We start from the raw sequence: 17,503 nt of genomic DNA, 5'->3' as shown, positions 1-17,503 counted from the left end.
GGTGTGGCAGTAATCAAGCCGGGTGCAGCTGGGGAAATAGAGCAAAACCTCACTAAACTTTATCTAAGTACATTTTTGACTAGGGGAATTTTAACAAAATAGAAGGTTTCAAGTTTTTACTTTGTAAAAAAACAAAATAATTTCAGAAATGGTGCAAAGGTACTTTTGTTTCAGAGAACATTTGTCTAATCTTTAATTTTTTTTTAATGTTCAACAAAACTCAAGTGAAAAAAAATGTTTTTTTTTTAAAATGTCGGAACAGTGCAAGCATTTTTTGTAAAAGAACAAAGATAAAACAAAAGCTAATGAAAATGTGTTTAACTCAATGTCTGTATAAAATATACATAAAATCTTATGGTATCTTTACAATCTTTCTGTAATAATGCCAATGCTTTTGGAGGACTCCAAAGAAAAATTACGTAGATCTCTGAGAATTTAGTCAGTGATAAAAAGCATAAAACATGTTTTTTATACAGCATGTAAGCATAAAATGTTTCCCAGAATAAATACAAATAAAAACTAACTTCCTCTCGTCCTACATTTTAACAGCCTTTAAAACCTTCACATACTGCCAGTGATTTCAGCCACATATGGCTACCCACATTTTTACCAGTATATGTTGGAAAAACCCAGAGAGACAAGTGATTTAAATATTCTAGCTGTTGCGATTAAAATTAGCAGAAATGAATAAGCAATTAAAAAAAAAAACTGAAATGAAGCAAAGTTAAAATCAAGTTGGTATATAAAGTGAAAGTACTTAAGGCAGATTTTCAATATGCATTAAACTACAGTAAACATTAGCACAAAACATTAAACTAACATTATATATTAAAATACTTTAAACTTAATGTAAAAAATTGTAAGACTTGTAAAACTTTAGGATTCAAATCCATAATTTATTAGTGATATATATTTAATTTTGGGTGGGGTTATGGGGGTCGCTAGGGAGAAAAAGCAAAATAATAAATAAAAACATGTAAAGGTGTGTCCAGCTGTAAAGAAAAAAAACTGATTAGCTACACAGGTTTCAGATGCAGCACTTCTGTAAAGTCTTAGTTTCCTTTTTTTTATTTTTACACAAACTTCCAACAAAAAATACTCCAATCAGTAATAATCTCCAATCAGTAAAAATTTATTTTTTTTTTTTCTGAATTGAATCAGTCACTGTGACTTTCACAGGTACAGTTCCAGTTGCTATAAACAAAATCCAACTTTGATAAAGCAGGTGTCAAAGATGTGCTTCAGAAAATAAATTCCAATTACAAATGTTTCCTCTGATAAGAACACAGATGCTATAAAATGTGTCTGCAGTTGGACTTTGGAGCATTAAAAACATTTTAGTTTATTGTAACTGTCAAAAATGAGCGATGTCATGCAGGTGTAAAGCTGCTTCCTGGTTCAGTGCGGTGGAGATTGATCGTTGACAGCGGTGACAGGACCTGGGCCGCTGTTCTTCCCACCCACCCACACTCGCAGAGATGCAGCCAGCCTGCATGCTCCCTGGTGTCCCCTGCAGACTGTTTTCTTACCTGCCACTAAACCATCTCTGCAGCCCACACGCAGTTCATATACAGCCGTGGATGGGGAGCATTTGGATTTCAGACTTCAAATACCCCAAGATGTTTTATGAATTAGATGCACCGCGTCAAAGTTTGGATGATTGTGGTACAGAAACCACAACTTATCAATTTGTTTTGCCAAATCTCAAACAGGGGAAGCTAAAATCGACAAAAAAGTGAACTCGATTCGAGAACCAAAGAGTTAAACCTGCAGCAGAAAATGCATCGCGTCCACTATCAGGGTCAAAGACGCCTTAATGACCGTGAAACACTCCCTTCTGGACAAGGAAACAGTGTTTAATCATACTAGCCCCTTAAGTACACTAAACTGCAATTTGATACATATAGTGTGTGTCAGACAATAAAATGATAGCGTCCCAAATCACTGTAACAGATGTGGATGGATTCTCCAGTTGTGTGCTGAAAAGGACTGGTGTTTTTTTTATTTTTTTTTTTTTTTTTTGGTGGTTTGGAATTAAAAAAACAGATAGCAAAAGTTTTGGATTTCCTCTCCGAGCTTCAAAGATACTGGCTTAGACTGAATCAGCAGAAATTTATGTCTGGGTCACAGAGTGAAGCAGGTGCAACACCAGGAAGGCCTGCCAAACACAGGCAAATCCCAAACCAGGACAATGACCCCTAAACTCAGCTAGGTCCTCTCGGACCATCTGTGTCTCAGCCTGCATATGTGTTTAATGTTGCAGACTAAAAGTTGCTTGACTACCAAATGTTTCCTCAAACACACGCTGCCAAAGTTTTTTTTTTTTTTTTTGCAGAAATTGTATGCTCTAGATTCCAACTTAATCAAATGAGTTTCCAATTTAAACAGTCTGTTAACCAACTGTGCTTGTTTCTTTCTCTTTTTTTATGTAATGTCTTTATTTAAAGTTTCCTCCCAATCCTCCCTCCTACTGTTTCTTCACAGCCTAAGGAGGAAAAATTGTGTTTTTACAGGTGTCTCTCAATGCAGATGGAGACATGTTTGTTTACACCGTAATAACCAGATTCTTCAAAAAGAGTGAATATTTTATTAACAACTAAAGTTAGTTTTGTTGTAAAGTACACAAGGTCGTTGGAGTTTTTGACCAATGTTCTGCTGGAACACATCTTTTGATGGAGACAGTGTGGTGATGGAGCGGGGTGGCATCTTCCTCCCCAGAAAAACACAGTCTATTAATATTACAGATTGACCTTTAAGTAGGATCAGCTTACAGGAAAATAAAAGCAGGTTAACTGACTTGTGACAAATTCTGGAACGATGCCTTGTTTATCTTGTTTTTTCAGGTGACGATTTTTGTTCCTGTGATCCAACTAGATCGATCTGTCTGAGGCAAGTTGTTAATCAAATCGAATTGACCTATACCATTATATAATCATTTCAAAATGAAATTAATTTATTTGACTACAATGTCAAAAGACCAAGTGTGATCACAGCAGATAATACACATGTGATACCAACAAAGACATGACCACACAGTGTGATACAATGTCCTTCTTTTATTATTTTGATGTGGAAAATCAACAGTGAGCTACACTTTAGGAAACTAAAATATGAATGGATTTGCCATTCATTCTTGTTTTCTTTGCACTAATCTTTAATTTACACTTGATTATCTTGCAAAAAATACAAGGAATACCCAGGTATTTATCTCTGAGTGACACTGGTTGAAATGTTTGGCTAAAGATGTCCTGGATCATGTTAAGGTCAGTAAATCGAATTATTCAAAATGAACCAAAATCAGCTTTGAATCATATCAGAAACCAAAATTTATTATACAAATAAAATCATTGCTAAAAGGAATCATTAGACCCATAGCAACCAGCTAACCTTCTTTGTACAAATGCACACTCCTTGCAAATGTAGTAATATTTTAATTTTAATCCAAATACCTTTTCTACCTCTCTCTGACTCCTCCCTATTGCTGTAGGGGCATTTGATGCTGTCGGACCCATAGTGACTTAGAGCTGGCCATCCCTCCACCAGCAGGGTAATCTGCATCAGAAATCATGTGGGTGTGCTCTGGAGCACAGACATTTACAGTGAAATGTAAGTAATTACTTTTGTTTTTACATAACTTTTTAAAGTTATATAAAATGTGGATTTTACGAGTGTTGGCAGCTACACAATAACATAGATGACCAAAGACTATTGAAGACTTCATCAAGCTGTATTAAAGGGCATAAATCATGCTTTTCTTGAGCCTTTCAGAGTAAACTATAGCCATATATATGATCAGATTTTACCTTTGGCACATTAAAGAATACATATTTTACGAAATATTAGCTATTTTTGCTAGCTCATTTTCCTACCTAGAAGCAAAACGACCTGATCTCTTAGGCACCGATTTTTGTTCCTTGTTCATTACGTCATGTTTAAGCCAGTTTTAGCAGGTAGTTTGCGTTTGAACCACAAAAGAAACAACTCCCGCAATTTAGCAAAAATGATAGCGTTTTGACGATCACCAGTAACTCCCATAGACCGTTTAATAAGAACTGGACATAATGAGCGTTGAAGTCCCCCATAGAAAATGCATTACCTTTGGCCCTCACGGAATCAGGCCAGAGCCTTCGCCGTCACTTCCTGGTACGTCTACCGCCATATTGCAAATGATTGCAACCCTTCAACAGTGATAACTCTCAACCAATCATGAGTGAGCTTGTTCCGGCTTGTTTAAAGCCCACACCCCTCCCACTGAAAGCGGCTCGGAGGAATCTGTCAATCAAACGTTGGAGGCGGGGCCAGCGGGAGTCACATGTTTTACTAAGGCACCTGATTGGTCAGTTTACAACTTTAATAACTGGCGATAAAGAAAAATTATCTTCTATTCTAAAAGAAAGAATGTGTTAAGCATCAGAGCAAGAATGATTATTCTGACAAATAAAATGATGCAGCAAAAAAGTTTCCTGGAAGGGGGTGTTCACACTTGTCTATGTCACAATGTGAGGACCCACTTTTTTCGTGGATTGGGAGGGGCTGGTGCTCAGAGCGAAGAGGAATTCAGAGATGCTTGAATGTTGCAGAATACCTTTGGAGTTATTTTTTAGTGAGGAATTAACATTATAATACGCTTAAAATCTCAAAACTGTTCATTTTGCGTGATATATAGGTTCTTTAACATCTAAATTCAAATAAACTATTTTTTCTCTGTTTGGAGGGATAAATGTAGGAATAGAGAGAAGCCATTTCAATTCAGATTTGACCAAACAGAAGCAAATTGATTAACAAGGTTGAATTTCCCTTAATGTTGCACAAAGAGAATGCTGTGGCTCACACAAACTTCTATGGATCTTTTCTAAAATCTATCTCCACCTCAAACATAAACAAACCCATCTGCTTACAGTTTTCTAATGCTATTCTGTCCATGGCATGACATGAAGAACTAATGAAAAAAAGAGAATGGAATCACTGAAACGAGGGTCACAAATGTGGTTGTACAGGGACAAGCAGGAAGAATTGAGTGAAGAGAAACAGAGTGTTTACTCCGAGGATATCACTTTTCTCCAGATGTTCAGCATGATGGAGGAAAAGGAACACAGAAAAGAACAGAAGATGAAGGAGAGAGCAGAAGGACATCAATGATCTGAGTTTTAGAAGCTGTAGCCAAGTTGGCCTCAGTTCTCTTTTTCCTCTATGTGTAATATTGTTTACAACCTGAAATTTGCTCTACAAATGTATGTTAGCCTATGGGACAAATTAAATATTCAATTGAAACTAAGAGCGTACACCTCATCCACTGGAAAAGTAAATATTAAAGAATGCAAGATCACGTGAAAGCAATTAAGACCTTGTGCCATTTTACAACAGTGGAAATGCTTTACTTCTTCTTGAGCTTCGACATGTATTTCTAATCTCCTGATACGTTTCCAGCTTTTGTGTTCGGGGGATTTTACAGGAAGTGGCCTTGGTTTCTTGTCTGCTGTGTAAAAAGAAAAGGCTCAATCAGACGATTGTAACGTCTGCTTCATTTTGAGGAACAAGATAAACTCCTGTGCATCGATTTATTCTGCAAGAGCTGTTTTGCCTGGTACAAAAAACTCCCTCATGTCATGTAACAAAAGGGAGGAAGACAGGATGATCTGATAAAGGAAGAGAATAACAAGTAAAGGAAACCACTTGAGAACTGAAGTGTGGCCTAAAATGTGTCCTCTATTGCAACCTGTAACTGTACATAACTGGTGCAACAAACTTTTGAAAAATATGCAAACAAAAAAAAAGGAACATAAAAACCCTCCTTTATTTATTTATTTATTTATTTATTGCTAATTATGTGCAGTATTTTGTCCACAGGTGTGGAACAATTGTGGCAGAATATCCAGAGAGACTATTGTGCAGTCCTGAAGATTATTAATCTGAATGTGTTTATTTATTTTGGGGGATTTTGATGTCTTCTCATAAACAGGGTTGATAACAAGCACATGAAGGTGGTAGGATCATTGCTGAGCAGTTACGGAACATGATGCTCCTGAGATGCATTAATACACTCTGGACCCTTTCCAGTTTCCCTCCTGAAAAAGTGAGAGGAGGAAAAGAAAATAAATAAAAGAAAAATGAGAGGACATAGAAAGCCTGGCTATTAGATTAGAATAATATTTTAAAACATCTGTGACTTTGTCCGGCCCGAGCTACCGTTTCCCCTCAGATCTGAGCCAGATCTAACAATTTCTCTCTTCCACACCACTTACTGTCCTTTACCTCCTTCTCCCTCCTCTGCTTTTTTTACCCTCTGCATAAAAGCATTGACTCAAAATATTAGGGTGTGTTAGCCCACTGTTGCATTTTTAACAAGAAAAAAAGGATTTAATGCAGATTGGGAAGCTTGACCTCATAGGAAACTCATCTTTTGGATTGGAAAGCTTTGCAAAGCAGCTCTGTTATCTTTGTAGTTGACAGAAAAAATCTCCAGAAGATAATTTAATCTGAAACTTAGAAACTTTTACATGAAAAATACATCATTTAAAAATCATTCAAGCTAAGTGGCATTAAAGCTCCTTTAAAACTGATTACCACCAGACAGAAATTAACAACAGCAAATGCTCAAGATCCCAAATGTTATAGAAAAAAAACATTATGTTCTAATTATTTGTACTATTTTAAAGACCTGTTTTGATTAAAATAATGTTTTTGGTGTTTTTAACTTGTTCGTATGTTATTTTTCTCATCATTGTGAATCAGAGCAGACAAAAAACGTGCTGTAGTTGTGACGTATCGCTTGCCATCTTTGTTGCACCAATATCGTAAGGTTGGGGTTGTGAGGGGCTGCAAGCTAGCAGGAGAGTGTGTAAACAGATGCATGATGGGAAATGAGGAAAGGTTTACTCCATGCCAACATTTCCACCTACAACTCAGGCAAATTTCTAATAGATCTTTGCAGAAACTATGTCCTAGAAAATGTCATAATCATTATTAAAAGACCTTTTAATAATAATTCAAACGATGATCGGAGTGAGACTTTAAACACAAATGACATATATTTTACATTGCAGGGATGCACTTCTATGTTCTGTTTTGTAAATTTTAGCTTTAAGACTTATCACTCATTCTTTGATACTTCAAAACTAAATATTCTAGAGGTACAATAATCCTTTATGACCCGTACTTTCTCCAAATCGTCAGTGGATAGGGTCTGGTAATGCAGCTTTATTTTGCTGGGGTTTTCTTGACACAAAGTTACTGTTACCCCAAAAAGCTCAGTTAAAAACCTGCAGTTTATCCCAGATGTCCTCAGAATGAGAGACAAGTTCAGAAGAGACCTTTAACCACACAAATCAAGTAATATTCATGTTTTAAACTCTGCAAAGTCTGTAAATTATTAAACATAACGATGGATGACCAAGAAGCATTGGTTAATTTTACTCTTTATTTAACGTGTTTCCAAAAACATCCTGTCAGTTTGTTTCATCTTTGAAGAACACATGTTTATGTCATGACGGTTCATTGGTGAACCTTCAAGTAAATTGTTATTTTACAAGCGTGGAGATTTCATGTCATGAGTTCTAGCACTTTTATTTTTTGTATATACAGTTTTTTTTACTACTCAAAAATGTACATCTGAGCCACTAGACAATTATTTGTAAATCATTCGTGTTTCTTTTTTTCTTTTTGGAGCTTTCTTTACAACTTCCCCAGAGGCTGAAGAACTGAGCTATCATAAATTTCTTGAGGGATCAGGGGGATTAGTTTACCTTGCTGACACGTCCTCTCTTTATGCTGTGAAACAAAGAAAAATATTACAAATTATTACTATAAGCACCAGTATTTTGTGAGTGTTTGTTAGATTAGGTCAAAACATGAAGAGATCCAAGTCATTTAAAACCAACTGAAGTCAGAACTGTAAAAAGAAAAATAAGAATCATTTTTGTGGTTATACATTATAAAACAAAACAAAAAAGGAAGCAGAAAAAAATGTTGACCTAGTGAAACTCATGTTCATTCATATTTTCTAGGTTCATAAGTGTACAGCTGTGGCAACTTGTGGTTTGACACTTTTAGAAAATATGTTTTTCTTGAAACACAATATTCCTTACGACCTGCTATAGGACTACTTTTATTCTTTTAGCAGATGTGTTTCCTCTCCCCGTTGTTCATGTTTACTTTTTTCTGGTCATACAAATTTAATTTTAATACAAAATGCAGCTTTTTTCAAATAATTTACAGAACACCAGATGTCCAACTGACTTCAGTGCCTAACTGGAAGCACAGTCTTTCCTTAAATCAAAGAAGAAAGAGCAGGTTCCCAAAAACCTGGTGTGAGTCAGAATCAGGTGTTTTTGTGTGAACATCCTATGAGTGATTGGATATACTATGTACCTCACATTTGGAGAATTGCAACAACAGCTAGTAGGAAGGAAGGAGAGAAAAGCCAGCCAAAAGGCCATGGAGCATTTTCAAATGAACACTTCGGGGACATCAAGGAAGCCTGTTGAGCACTATTGCAGGTGTCCACATTCATTTGAAAGCCGCCTGGCAGAAAGCACTCAATGAACATTACTTCAAATTTTCACTAGTATCATGTTTAAGGGTTGAAGGGTGAGAGACATCCTGATTGTGTCTTGGTAACAGGAGGAAAACACTAAGAACATGTCTTATAAACATCCCCCACAATCCATTTGAATTCATTTATTTAGGAAGCTGTTCAGGAACTCAAGGCTGGGAGGGTTCTCTGTATTAAATCACCAACAATGGTTTCAACAGCAGGAGGAAGGGTGAATATATCCACTATATCAACATATACAACAAGGAAAACGTCAAGAACTTAAAGAAACCACAAGTTAGTTAGAAAGCCTAAAATAGGAATCTAAACATTTTAATTTTACGTTGATTGATTTAGAGTTTTTTTGGTTATGTTTTTATAATAAAATAGAATTGTTGAGTCTCTGAGGTTGAGTAGTTTCTCAAGTCTTTGGTTGTCTTCCATATAACCCTGCAGACTTTAAGAAAGGGGCAAATTGTCATAAATTTACACCTTCAATTGGTTTTGTTGGCTTTCACACACACACACAACAAAACACTTAGGAGACTCAATAACTAGCCATGTAAAAGATATTTTTTGATACGTATTTTGATCGAGCAACTGCAGTATCGCTTGAAAACCACAGATATGAACAAGAATATGTTGGTTAAAAGGTATTAAGCCAATCAAGAAGTTAATAATCGATTTCTGGCAAATATCTAGCATTTATGGTAAAAGCATAGATTTGTTGAATCCTTTTTGTATCGATTCGTGGAACATGTATCAAGATGCATATCAAATCGAAGATACACACCCCTACCAATAACGACCAAACCATCTCTAAATCACACAGTTCCAACTGTTGCTAAGGTCAAATCAACTTCATTGTGTTTTTGCATCTTATTTAGACTCTTGATTTAATTAAGGCAACATTTTCCATCTTTTTTTTACAATTTGCAGTCTTCTTTTCTTCTTGGCACTTTTGTCATTTACTCCCTTCATTTTGAGTTTCAATTTTTGGTGGTTCACTTTCTTGTACACAAGTCCGTGTTGACCCACTAAGGACCTCCTTAGTGATTAAAGGATTGTCTTTGTACAAAAAACCAAAAAAGAATTGAACCTCATGTCAACCCCCCACAACAAAAAAAGCAAAGATTGAAACCAAGCCCTATTTCGTAGTATAAGCTTCATTGTTAGAGAGCATCCAGCTTTTGTTGGCTTTATTTACTTTACTCACTGCGGGCTTTGTCGTGGGAAACTACAGTCTGAGGTGGACACAGATTCTATTTGAACAAGGTAAAAGACCCTATTACAGGTGAATGATAAACAAAGACAATTATATTTTATGGCATATCGATGCTGTCAATCCATTTGAGATTATTTTAATAACAAAGACGCAATGAGCGAAATTTGACTTAAGATGCAACCTGTCCTCAAAAAATGCTTTTTTAAAATATCTGTATCTATCTGATCTGATGTTAACCCACTAACCTGCTTTGTCTCTTTCGAGCTGCCAGACCAAGCCACTGTCAGGCAACGCCAAGGTACATGCTGTACAGGTCGCCAGCGTGTCACAGGGCGAAGTTGCGACAGACTGAAACTTGTGGAGTTAGGTTAATTTAAGTGCCACGCTATGCTAACTCGTAAATATGTTGTTTACATAGTGTCTTGTCCTCAATCTGTATTCATCCATTTTCCAAACCTGCTGTTCAGGTTCCTCAAGGATGCTGGAGCCTATCCAGCAACTAAAGGGTAAAAGCAGGATGCACCCTAGACAGTTGATCATTCTATCACAAAGCAACAGAGACAAATAACCACACAAATTCACTTTTAATAACCAATAAAACATGATTTTGGACTGTGAGAGGAAGTTTGAGTGCAAAGAGAAGACAAATGTGAAAACTTGCAAACTCCCCACGAAAAGGACTCAGCTGGGATTAACACCAATGCATTCTCTCTGTGAAGTAACAGTGGTAAACATTACTCCACTTTCCAACCCTTGTTTTGTATCGTTATTTTTTTTATCGTTTTTCTTCAAATCAAAGCTTTTAAAAACACATGGGGGCAGCTAAAAATCATCCTGAGGTGCCAACTTGCTTCTAAAAGTAAGATTGTTTCATTGTTTTGCATTTTTGTATTTGTTTTAAATTCTTTGAAGTTAAATCTATTCTAAAAATGGAAATATTAAAAAATAGTTGCTTAAACAGACAAATGTTCTGGTGCAGCAAGCCTTACAGCTCATAGGACTGCTATTATAAGCTACTAGAAAATGTTATGTTCATTCTAGGATTGACAGAATGAGGATCTAAAGACTGACAACCTCACAGGAAAAAGATCCTGGTTCAAATCCCAGTTGGGTCCTTTCTTTGTGGAGTTTGCATGTTCTCCTTGTGCATGTGTGAGTTTCTCCAGTCTCCTCCCACAGTCCAAAAACATGCTTTGAGGTTAACTGGTTCCTCTAAATTGTCCAGGAGTGTATGTGTGTCTGGCCCTGCGATAAACTGGCAACCTGTCTAAGGTTTACCCCACCTTCAATCAACACCAGATGGGATAGGCTCCAGCATCCCTGTGATCTTAAAAGGCAGCAGGGTAAGAAAATGAATAGATGGAAGAAGTCTTACTTTAACATTAATCAAGAATACTTGTCCAAGGTTGGCAGATGAAGCCTTTTTTATGCCATCTTGGTTAGCTTTTGACAGTGAGACCATTGTACTTACTTGCATTCCTTCACAAACTGGGAATAACCTCTGGTTATGATTGAGCAACATTAAGAACACAGCTGTAACTCTTTAGAATTCTTTAGAATTGTAAAGGGGAGTTTAAATATTTCCAAACCAATATTTTCTAATTGTTTTAAGGTGGATTACATAAATCCAAGTGACAGTCCCAAAAATGTTAATCATTAAAATGCTCATCTGTGAAATTTGTTTCAACTTTTTGGAAAACTGACATGTGCATATCGTCTAAAACAACATACTGTGTCTGATAATAGTTTCCTTTTTTATCTAACTTACAATTAAATCGAGAAATAAATGAATCTTCTTTTTCTTTTTTTGTACTTTTTTAATTTGGTCAGTCACAGGAACTATTGCCAGGTTTGCCACTTCCTACATGGTGGTTCTAAAGGAAGCTGGAGGGCTGGGAACAGGAAACCCTTCTAAACACTTCACAGACAGACGGAAATGAATATTTAAAGAAACTGGGTAAATTAATGTCTCCTTCCCTTTCTCTCTGCGTATGTATATGTAATGGATGATGAGGTACCAAGGGTACAAAGAGCAGAGACAGAGAGAGAAATACATTTTCAGAAGAGTTTAACAGAGGGGGATATAGTGTGACATAGAGCCAAAACAAGTTATAGCAGAAAGAAAAAAAAAGGCAGAAAGGAAAGAGGAAAAACAGATGGAGGAATTAAGAGTAGGAAGGAATGGGAGTTTTGTACAGGTGGGATGGACGAATGGGTAGCTGGGTGGATGCTGGAAAATCTTTTGTCCTTCATTCTTCCCTCTTCCTCTAATGACGTGGCACATGATTTGCAGTGACAATCTTCTTTAGTCAATCTTCTCACACACGGTGCTAGATAAAATCCTTCCCCTTTTATATCCCCCAAGGTTTACTCCAGGCTTTCATTTTACTTTAAAAAAAATGGAGATGTTTTTCCAATGGGGAAAAAAGTGTGGACATACAGTAAGATGGCCATCACAGCTGTTCTAGGACAAGGGAAGGAATATGTACATCATGGAAGGAAGTAGAAAAGTGAAGATGACTTTAAATAGTATCCCTAAGTTCTTGTTTTCCAGCAGGTATATCTAAATTTCAACTTGGTATTTTGTAGATATAGGACCAACTTCAATTAAAATTGTGTTTTGGGTGTTTTTAACATGTTCTTGTGGCAATTTCTCACAATGGAGGACATATTGAAAGAAAATTATGCTTAAAATTGAATTTGTGAATTTTATTTGACGATTTGATCAGATGGAAAAATAAAGTTTCAGAAAGTTTGTCAGTTTGACAATGAAACTACTATGGTAAGCCACAAGCCTGCTCCTCTCCATACTGATGCATCTGATTGCAGAAAAATAGATCCATGTACGTCTTTATTTTCCTCGTCCAAGCTGACATCTGGTTCAAAACTATACAGCTGGACAGGCCAAATATTGCTCGCCATTTTTGTTGCACTGGTAATGGTAGTTGTGGTTTTAATGGGCTGTAAGCTAGCAGGACAGAGTGTAAACTGATGAATGACGGAAAGAGGGGGAGGAGCTTACTCCTTGCCATCAGTCTCGCCCATAACTCAGAAGCAAATTTGTAATAAATTCCTGCCGCCCTGCAGAAATTACGTCCAAGAAAACAACATAGTTTTTTTGATTTGGGCTAAAACTGCATAATAATGATTAAAAGACCTCTGGGAATGATGGGAAAAAAGTGAATTGACAGAAAAACAATAAAAAAATATATATTGTTGGAGTGAGACTTTAAAGACATTGTCTTTAGGTTAAGACTCAGTGAGTTAAAATTGCAACTCAAACAGTTTCTGCTAATTTAATGAAACTTCATACCAATTATTTTAAATATTTCTATCTGCTGAAAACAAACATTGTAATGTACGTCAGTTTGTGGTGTACATTTATCTTCTTTCATTGTATACATATGTTTTGCTATATAGAAAAAAAGTATTTGTTTGGTATCACATTTTATACATATTGCTTATCTTGTTTAGTTTTTAAATCTTTAGTCTGAAGAAAATGAAGAAGACTGATGTACAACCACAAATAAATCAATATAATTAGTTGCAAACACAACACTTGTACTTTCACCAGTTGTTCAGCAGGATCTTGGTCAGTTGAAGTATTCCATTATTTCCAGCTGCATTATAAGTTTTGTCCACTAAGTTGTTCTTTGTAACGTATTATTAAAAAGCAAAACCTCACAGCTGCATATCCGCCCTGACAAATAAACTGGATACACTTAAATTCTTACTCAATTTGGCTACTATCTGTTCATGGTCACAGGGTTGCTGGAGCCTATCCAACTACTGCTGGGCAAAGATATGATGCACTCTAAACAGATCGCCAGTCTGTCGCAGGGCCACACAAAGACAGAAAAACACACAGTCACATCTTATAAGTCATAATTTAGAACCCACCATTATGGTAACTTATTAAGGATACTTTTGGACTGTGGGAGGAAGCTGGAATCCCTGAAGAGAACCAGCATGCACGGGGAGAACATGCAAACTCCACACAGAAAGAAGCTGGGATTTGAACTTTTCACCTAAACAAAAAGGCCAACCGCTGTACTTTGTGCTACGATGTCCCTATTAGAAATACTGCAACTTCGATTGTGACCTCTAAACTGTGCTCAAGATTCATATTCTAATAGAACAAAGTAATAAGTAGAAAGATTTTTTCATCCTAAAAACATAAAAAATTATAACAGTTTTCTTTATAAAGATGTCCAAGGATGAAAAACTGAGGGTAAGCATAGCATCGCTATATCAAGTCTGACATATTTTGATCAATAAATGATCCCCCTCTTGTGCCTCTATGCCAGATCGAAGGCAGCAGTCAGATTAAATGACTTTGTCAAGGCAATAGCTCAACTTAATAGAAGATATAAATGTACTGAGTGACCATCAATGAAGCCTCTGAAGACTAAAGCACAGACTTGTAAAAAAACTTGAGAACATTAAAAGTAAAACAATACTTTTTTGTTTGTTAAAATGACAAGATTAACATCAGTTAAAGGCTGTAAGAAAAAGAGATGTTACAAACTTCTATTTAAGAATCTCCTCAGAAGCAGAAGCTCCTAAGTCCTCAAGGAGGACAAACTTCACGTTGAAAATGGTTTTGCAATATCTTTTTTCTAAGTTTCAATATGATTGTCTGTAATTGACCTATCCTCCCCACTCTTTGCACATGAGTGAACTCGTTTATAATTAGATAACTGTGACTGCTCGTGTGAAGAAGTTATTGACTGTTGGAAATTTCTTTGGAAGATTAACTGCTTTCTAAAGATCAGACACAATCGCCTCAAGGTTGTTGCTGACATCTCCATAAAGTTAGGAAAAGTGGGGAAAACAAGACGTCAAAGGAACGACACAATTCTTCTAAAAGCCACATCACACAGATTTATTGCTCCAATGGAAAAACAGCAAGAGATCTTGCAGCTAAATAAAAAGGGCTTTCATTCAAATTTTTACCTGTCTAAATACACCTTGATTGCAATTACTGTAGTTAAGGTATAATGTTTACTAAAATGTTTACGTCTTTGGCAAAGATTTTCTTTTTTACCAGGCCTTCAAAATCAGATTTCAACAGTGTTTGGCTCTGTTTTTTGTTTCTTTGGTTCTTAATTTTACCTTTTTCAGAATCATTTATTGTCATTATAATTGTACATTGTAATGAAATTTGAGCAGTTCAAAGAAAAAGAAAAAAGATACACACAGAATACATAAAATTGGGCAAAATGAGAGGTGGATACACATTTGAGGTAGTACACAGTGTGCAAATGTGCAGGAAATGTAAACTTCAGTGTTAGTAGATACTGTTGCTAATATATAGTGGGGCCTTCATCTTTTATCCAGACCAAGATTCCCAAGAGAATAGCACAAAAACAACCGTCTTGCTATTTTTATGGTAATTGATGTGATAAAAAAACTACAACTTACTATTTTATGGTTAATTTTTAGACTTAATCATTTGTCAGACAAAAGCTGTGTGTGCCATTCACATTTAACGGGCTTGAAAGCCAAGCTGCACAGAAACAAACTAGTAACTAGCAGCTTGTGAGGTGCATCCTCTTCCCCTCATATGAAAAGGATGTTGAGAGGTTAAGCAGAATCACATTCAATCTTCCCAAGGACAACTTGCTGGGAAGGTCTCTGCTTAATTTGTCTTCTCGCTGCTCTGCGTCTGGCTTTTTGCCACACTTTTAAAGTGAACCCGAACAGTCCAAACATCTCTCCTGTTCACTTCTTCATCTCTCTCCATCAGTACAAAGCATAAGAAGACAAAAAGCACAGAAAAAAACCAATTCTTTTAACACTGAAAATGAACCTGATCAGAAATAAGAAGTCTGAACAGAGAGCAATTCCTTTTGTTAGTTATTTTCAGTCCACATTGCTGAAGACAATGTGCTTCCACTGCATCTTTTTGGCCATGCTGGACATATTATAGCAATCGTGACTTAAAGTGGGATTTATTCAGCTTTTTGGTCTTCAAATGTCCAACAAAAACTGTGAATTGCCTCCAAAGAGGAAGACTGATAACCATTAATATTACTGAGAACCCTTTAAAAGAACCAGCAAGTGGACCTGGACTCCTAAACTCTGTCATTGCAACCCAAATCTAAGTTTTGGATCACAATCTGTGAAACATTTAAGCAATAAATGCTAGTTATTACTCTCTCTTTCCATTTGTGTTATTTAAAAATATATACATTTGAAATGATGTGTTTTATAGTTGAAGGTGAGTCAACATGGCCCATAGCTAGAACATCAGGTGCTCCTGGAAACAGATCCATAAACCAACTAATCATAAAGTAAAGGCTTGCGACATTTCCGCGTGTGCATTTATAAGTGTACTGTCATTATAAACACCAAACGAGGTCAGGATGTGACAAAAAAGGCACAGAGTGCAGCACAATAGATGGTATGTGCTGCCATCTGCTGTTGATCATTTTCCATATTGACTGCAGCTCTGGTTCATGACCTGCAAACTCTTTATATATATATATATATATATATATATATATATATATATATATATATAATTATCAGGTAACTGTTGGTGTGAACATGCAGGGTCTGTTTTGTAATAGCCAGAAATCACGGAAAACAGAAGTACAAATAGAGCTTAAAGTGCAGAAAACAGTCAAGTAGAAATAAGCTTTTGCATAAATTCAGTTTGTAAACTTAAACTTTTGTCCCAAAAAGCAGCAGATAAGCCACAGTTAGGAAAAATATATTGAAGTTTTGAAGCTCAAATAGAATTTTTTTATTTTCCTTTATTGTTCCAATTAGCTTTCATTGATGCAGCAGTAAGACCAGGTGTCTTTGATTAACATCAGTGTGTGATTCATACAAAAGCAGTTGTCTGTTCAGTGCATTGGTATGGTTTCAGTGAGAGTGGGGAGTGCTGGTGAGTCCACATAGGTTCTGGTGTATTACCATTATTTGGTCTCCTGCTTTAATTTGTACGTTTATTGATAATTTTATTTTTTCTTCTGCTTAGGTTTTTGAGACTATGTCTGGCCGAGGAAAAAAAGCAGCCCCTAAACAAAAAACTTCAGTGTCCCGTTCCTCCAGAGCAGGAATCTCCTTCCCAGTAGGCCGTATCCATAGGCTGCTAAGAAGAGGAAACTACGCGGAGCGTGTTGGCAATGGAGCTGCAGTGTACCTCTCGGCTGTCCTCGAGTACCTTTGTGCTGAAATCCTGGAACTGGCTGGAAATGCAAGCCGTGACAACAAAAAACTGCGTATAGCGCCACGCCACATCTTGCTGGCTGTCAAGAATGATGAGGAACTCAGTCAACTGCTTGTGGGAGTTACAATCTCAGATGGTGGTGTAATTCCCAACATCCATGCAAGTCTACTCCCAAAGAAGACCAAACTTTCAAAGGAAGATGACTCTGCTAAAGATGTCCAATCTCAAGAGTTTTAACCATGCATTTGTATTTTTTAATCAAGTTTAATAAAGTGTTTTTAAATTACTAGTCACTGCATTGTGAGTTTGTTTGTAGGTCTTACTAAAATGTCTACACTTGATTTTAATGTAATCAATTTACAAACTTTCAAATACATTGGAGTAGGTCTGTGCAGCCTAAACTTGCTTTTGTAAGTTGAAAAAATTTAAGGTTATTTTCAAATGTGAGTCATGCAACACAATTTTAGCAAGATTAAAATTTGTCTAGAAATGGCAATCCTTGGTAGAAAGTTTAACAAATGCAGCTTCAGATATTTCAGGTTTTAGTGCTGTTAATTTGGCACATAAC

The 17,503-nt window shown here is 36.3% G+C and overlaps 1 protein-coding gene across 1 annotated transcript; it reads left to right on the top strand.

Annotated features, from left to right (window-relative positions):
• The first annotated feature begins 16,525 nt into the window (after positions 1 to 16,525).
• On the top strand, positions 16,526 to 17,221 carry LOC112149581 (histone H2A). Its single transcript, XM_024277362.2, has 2 exons — positions 16,526 to 16,650; positions 16,744 to 17,221. Exon 2 carries the CDS (start codon positions 16,756 to 16,758, stop codon positions 17,170 to 17,172), a length of 417 nt encoding a protein of 138 aa, XP_024133130.1. The 5' UTR covers positions 16,526 to 16,650; positions 16,744 to 16,755; the 3' UTR covers positions 17,173 to 17,221.
• The last annotated feature ends 282 nt before the right edge of the window (positions 17,222 to 17,503 follow it).

This window comes from Oryzias melastigma, linkage group LG13, assembly GCF_002922805.2.
Source record: "Oryzias melastigma strain HK-1 linkage group LG13, ASM292280v2, whole genome shotgun sequence".
NCBI classification, from domain to species: Eukaryota; Metazoa; Chordata; class Actinopteri; order Beloniformes; family Adrianichthyidae; genus Oryzias; species Oryzias melastigma.
Note: the sequence above shows the minus strand (reverse complement) of the source record. Positions and strands in the feature narration are given on the sequence as shown.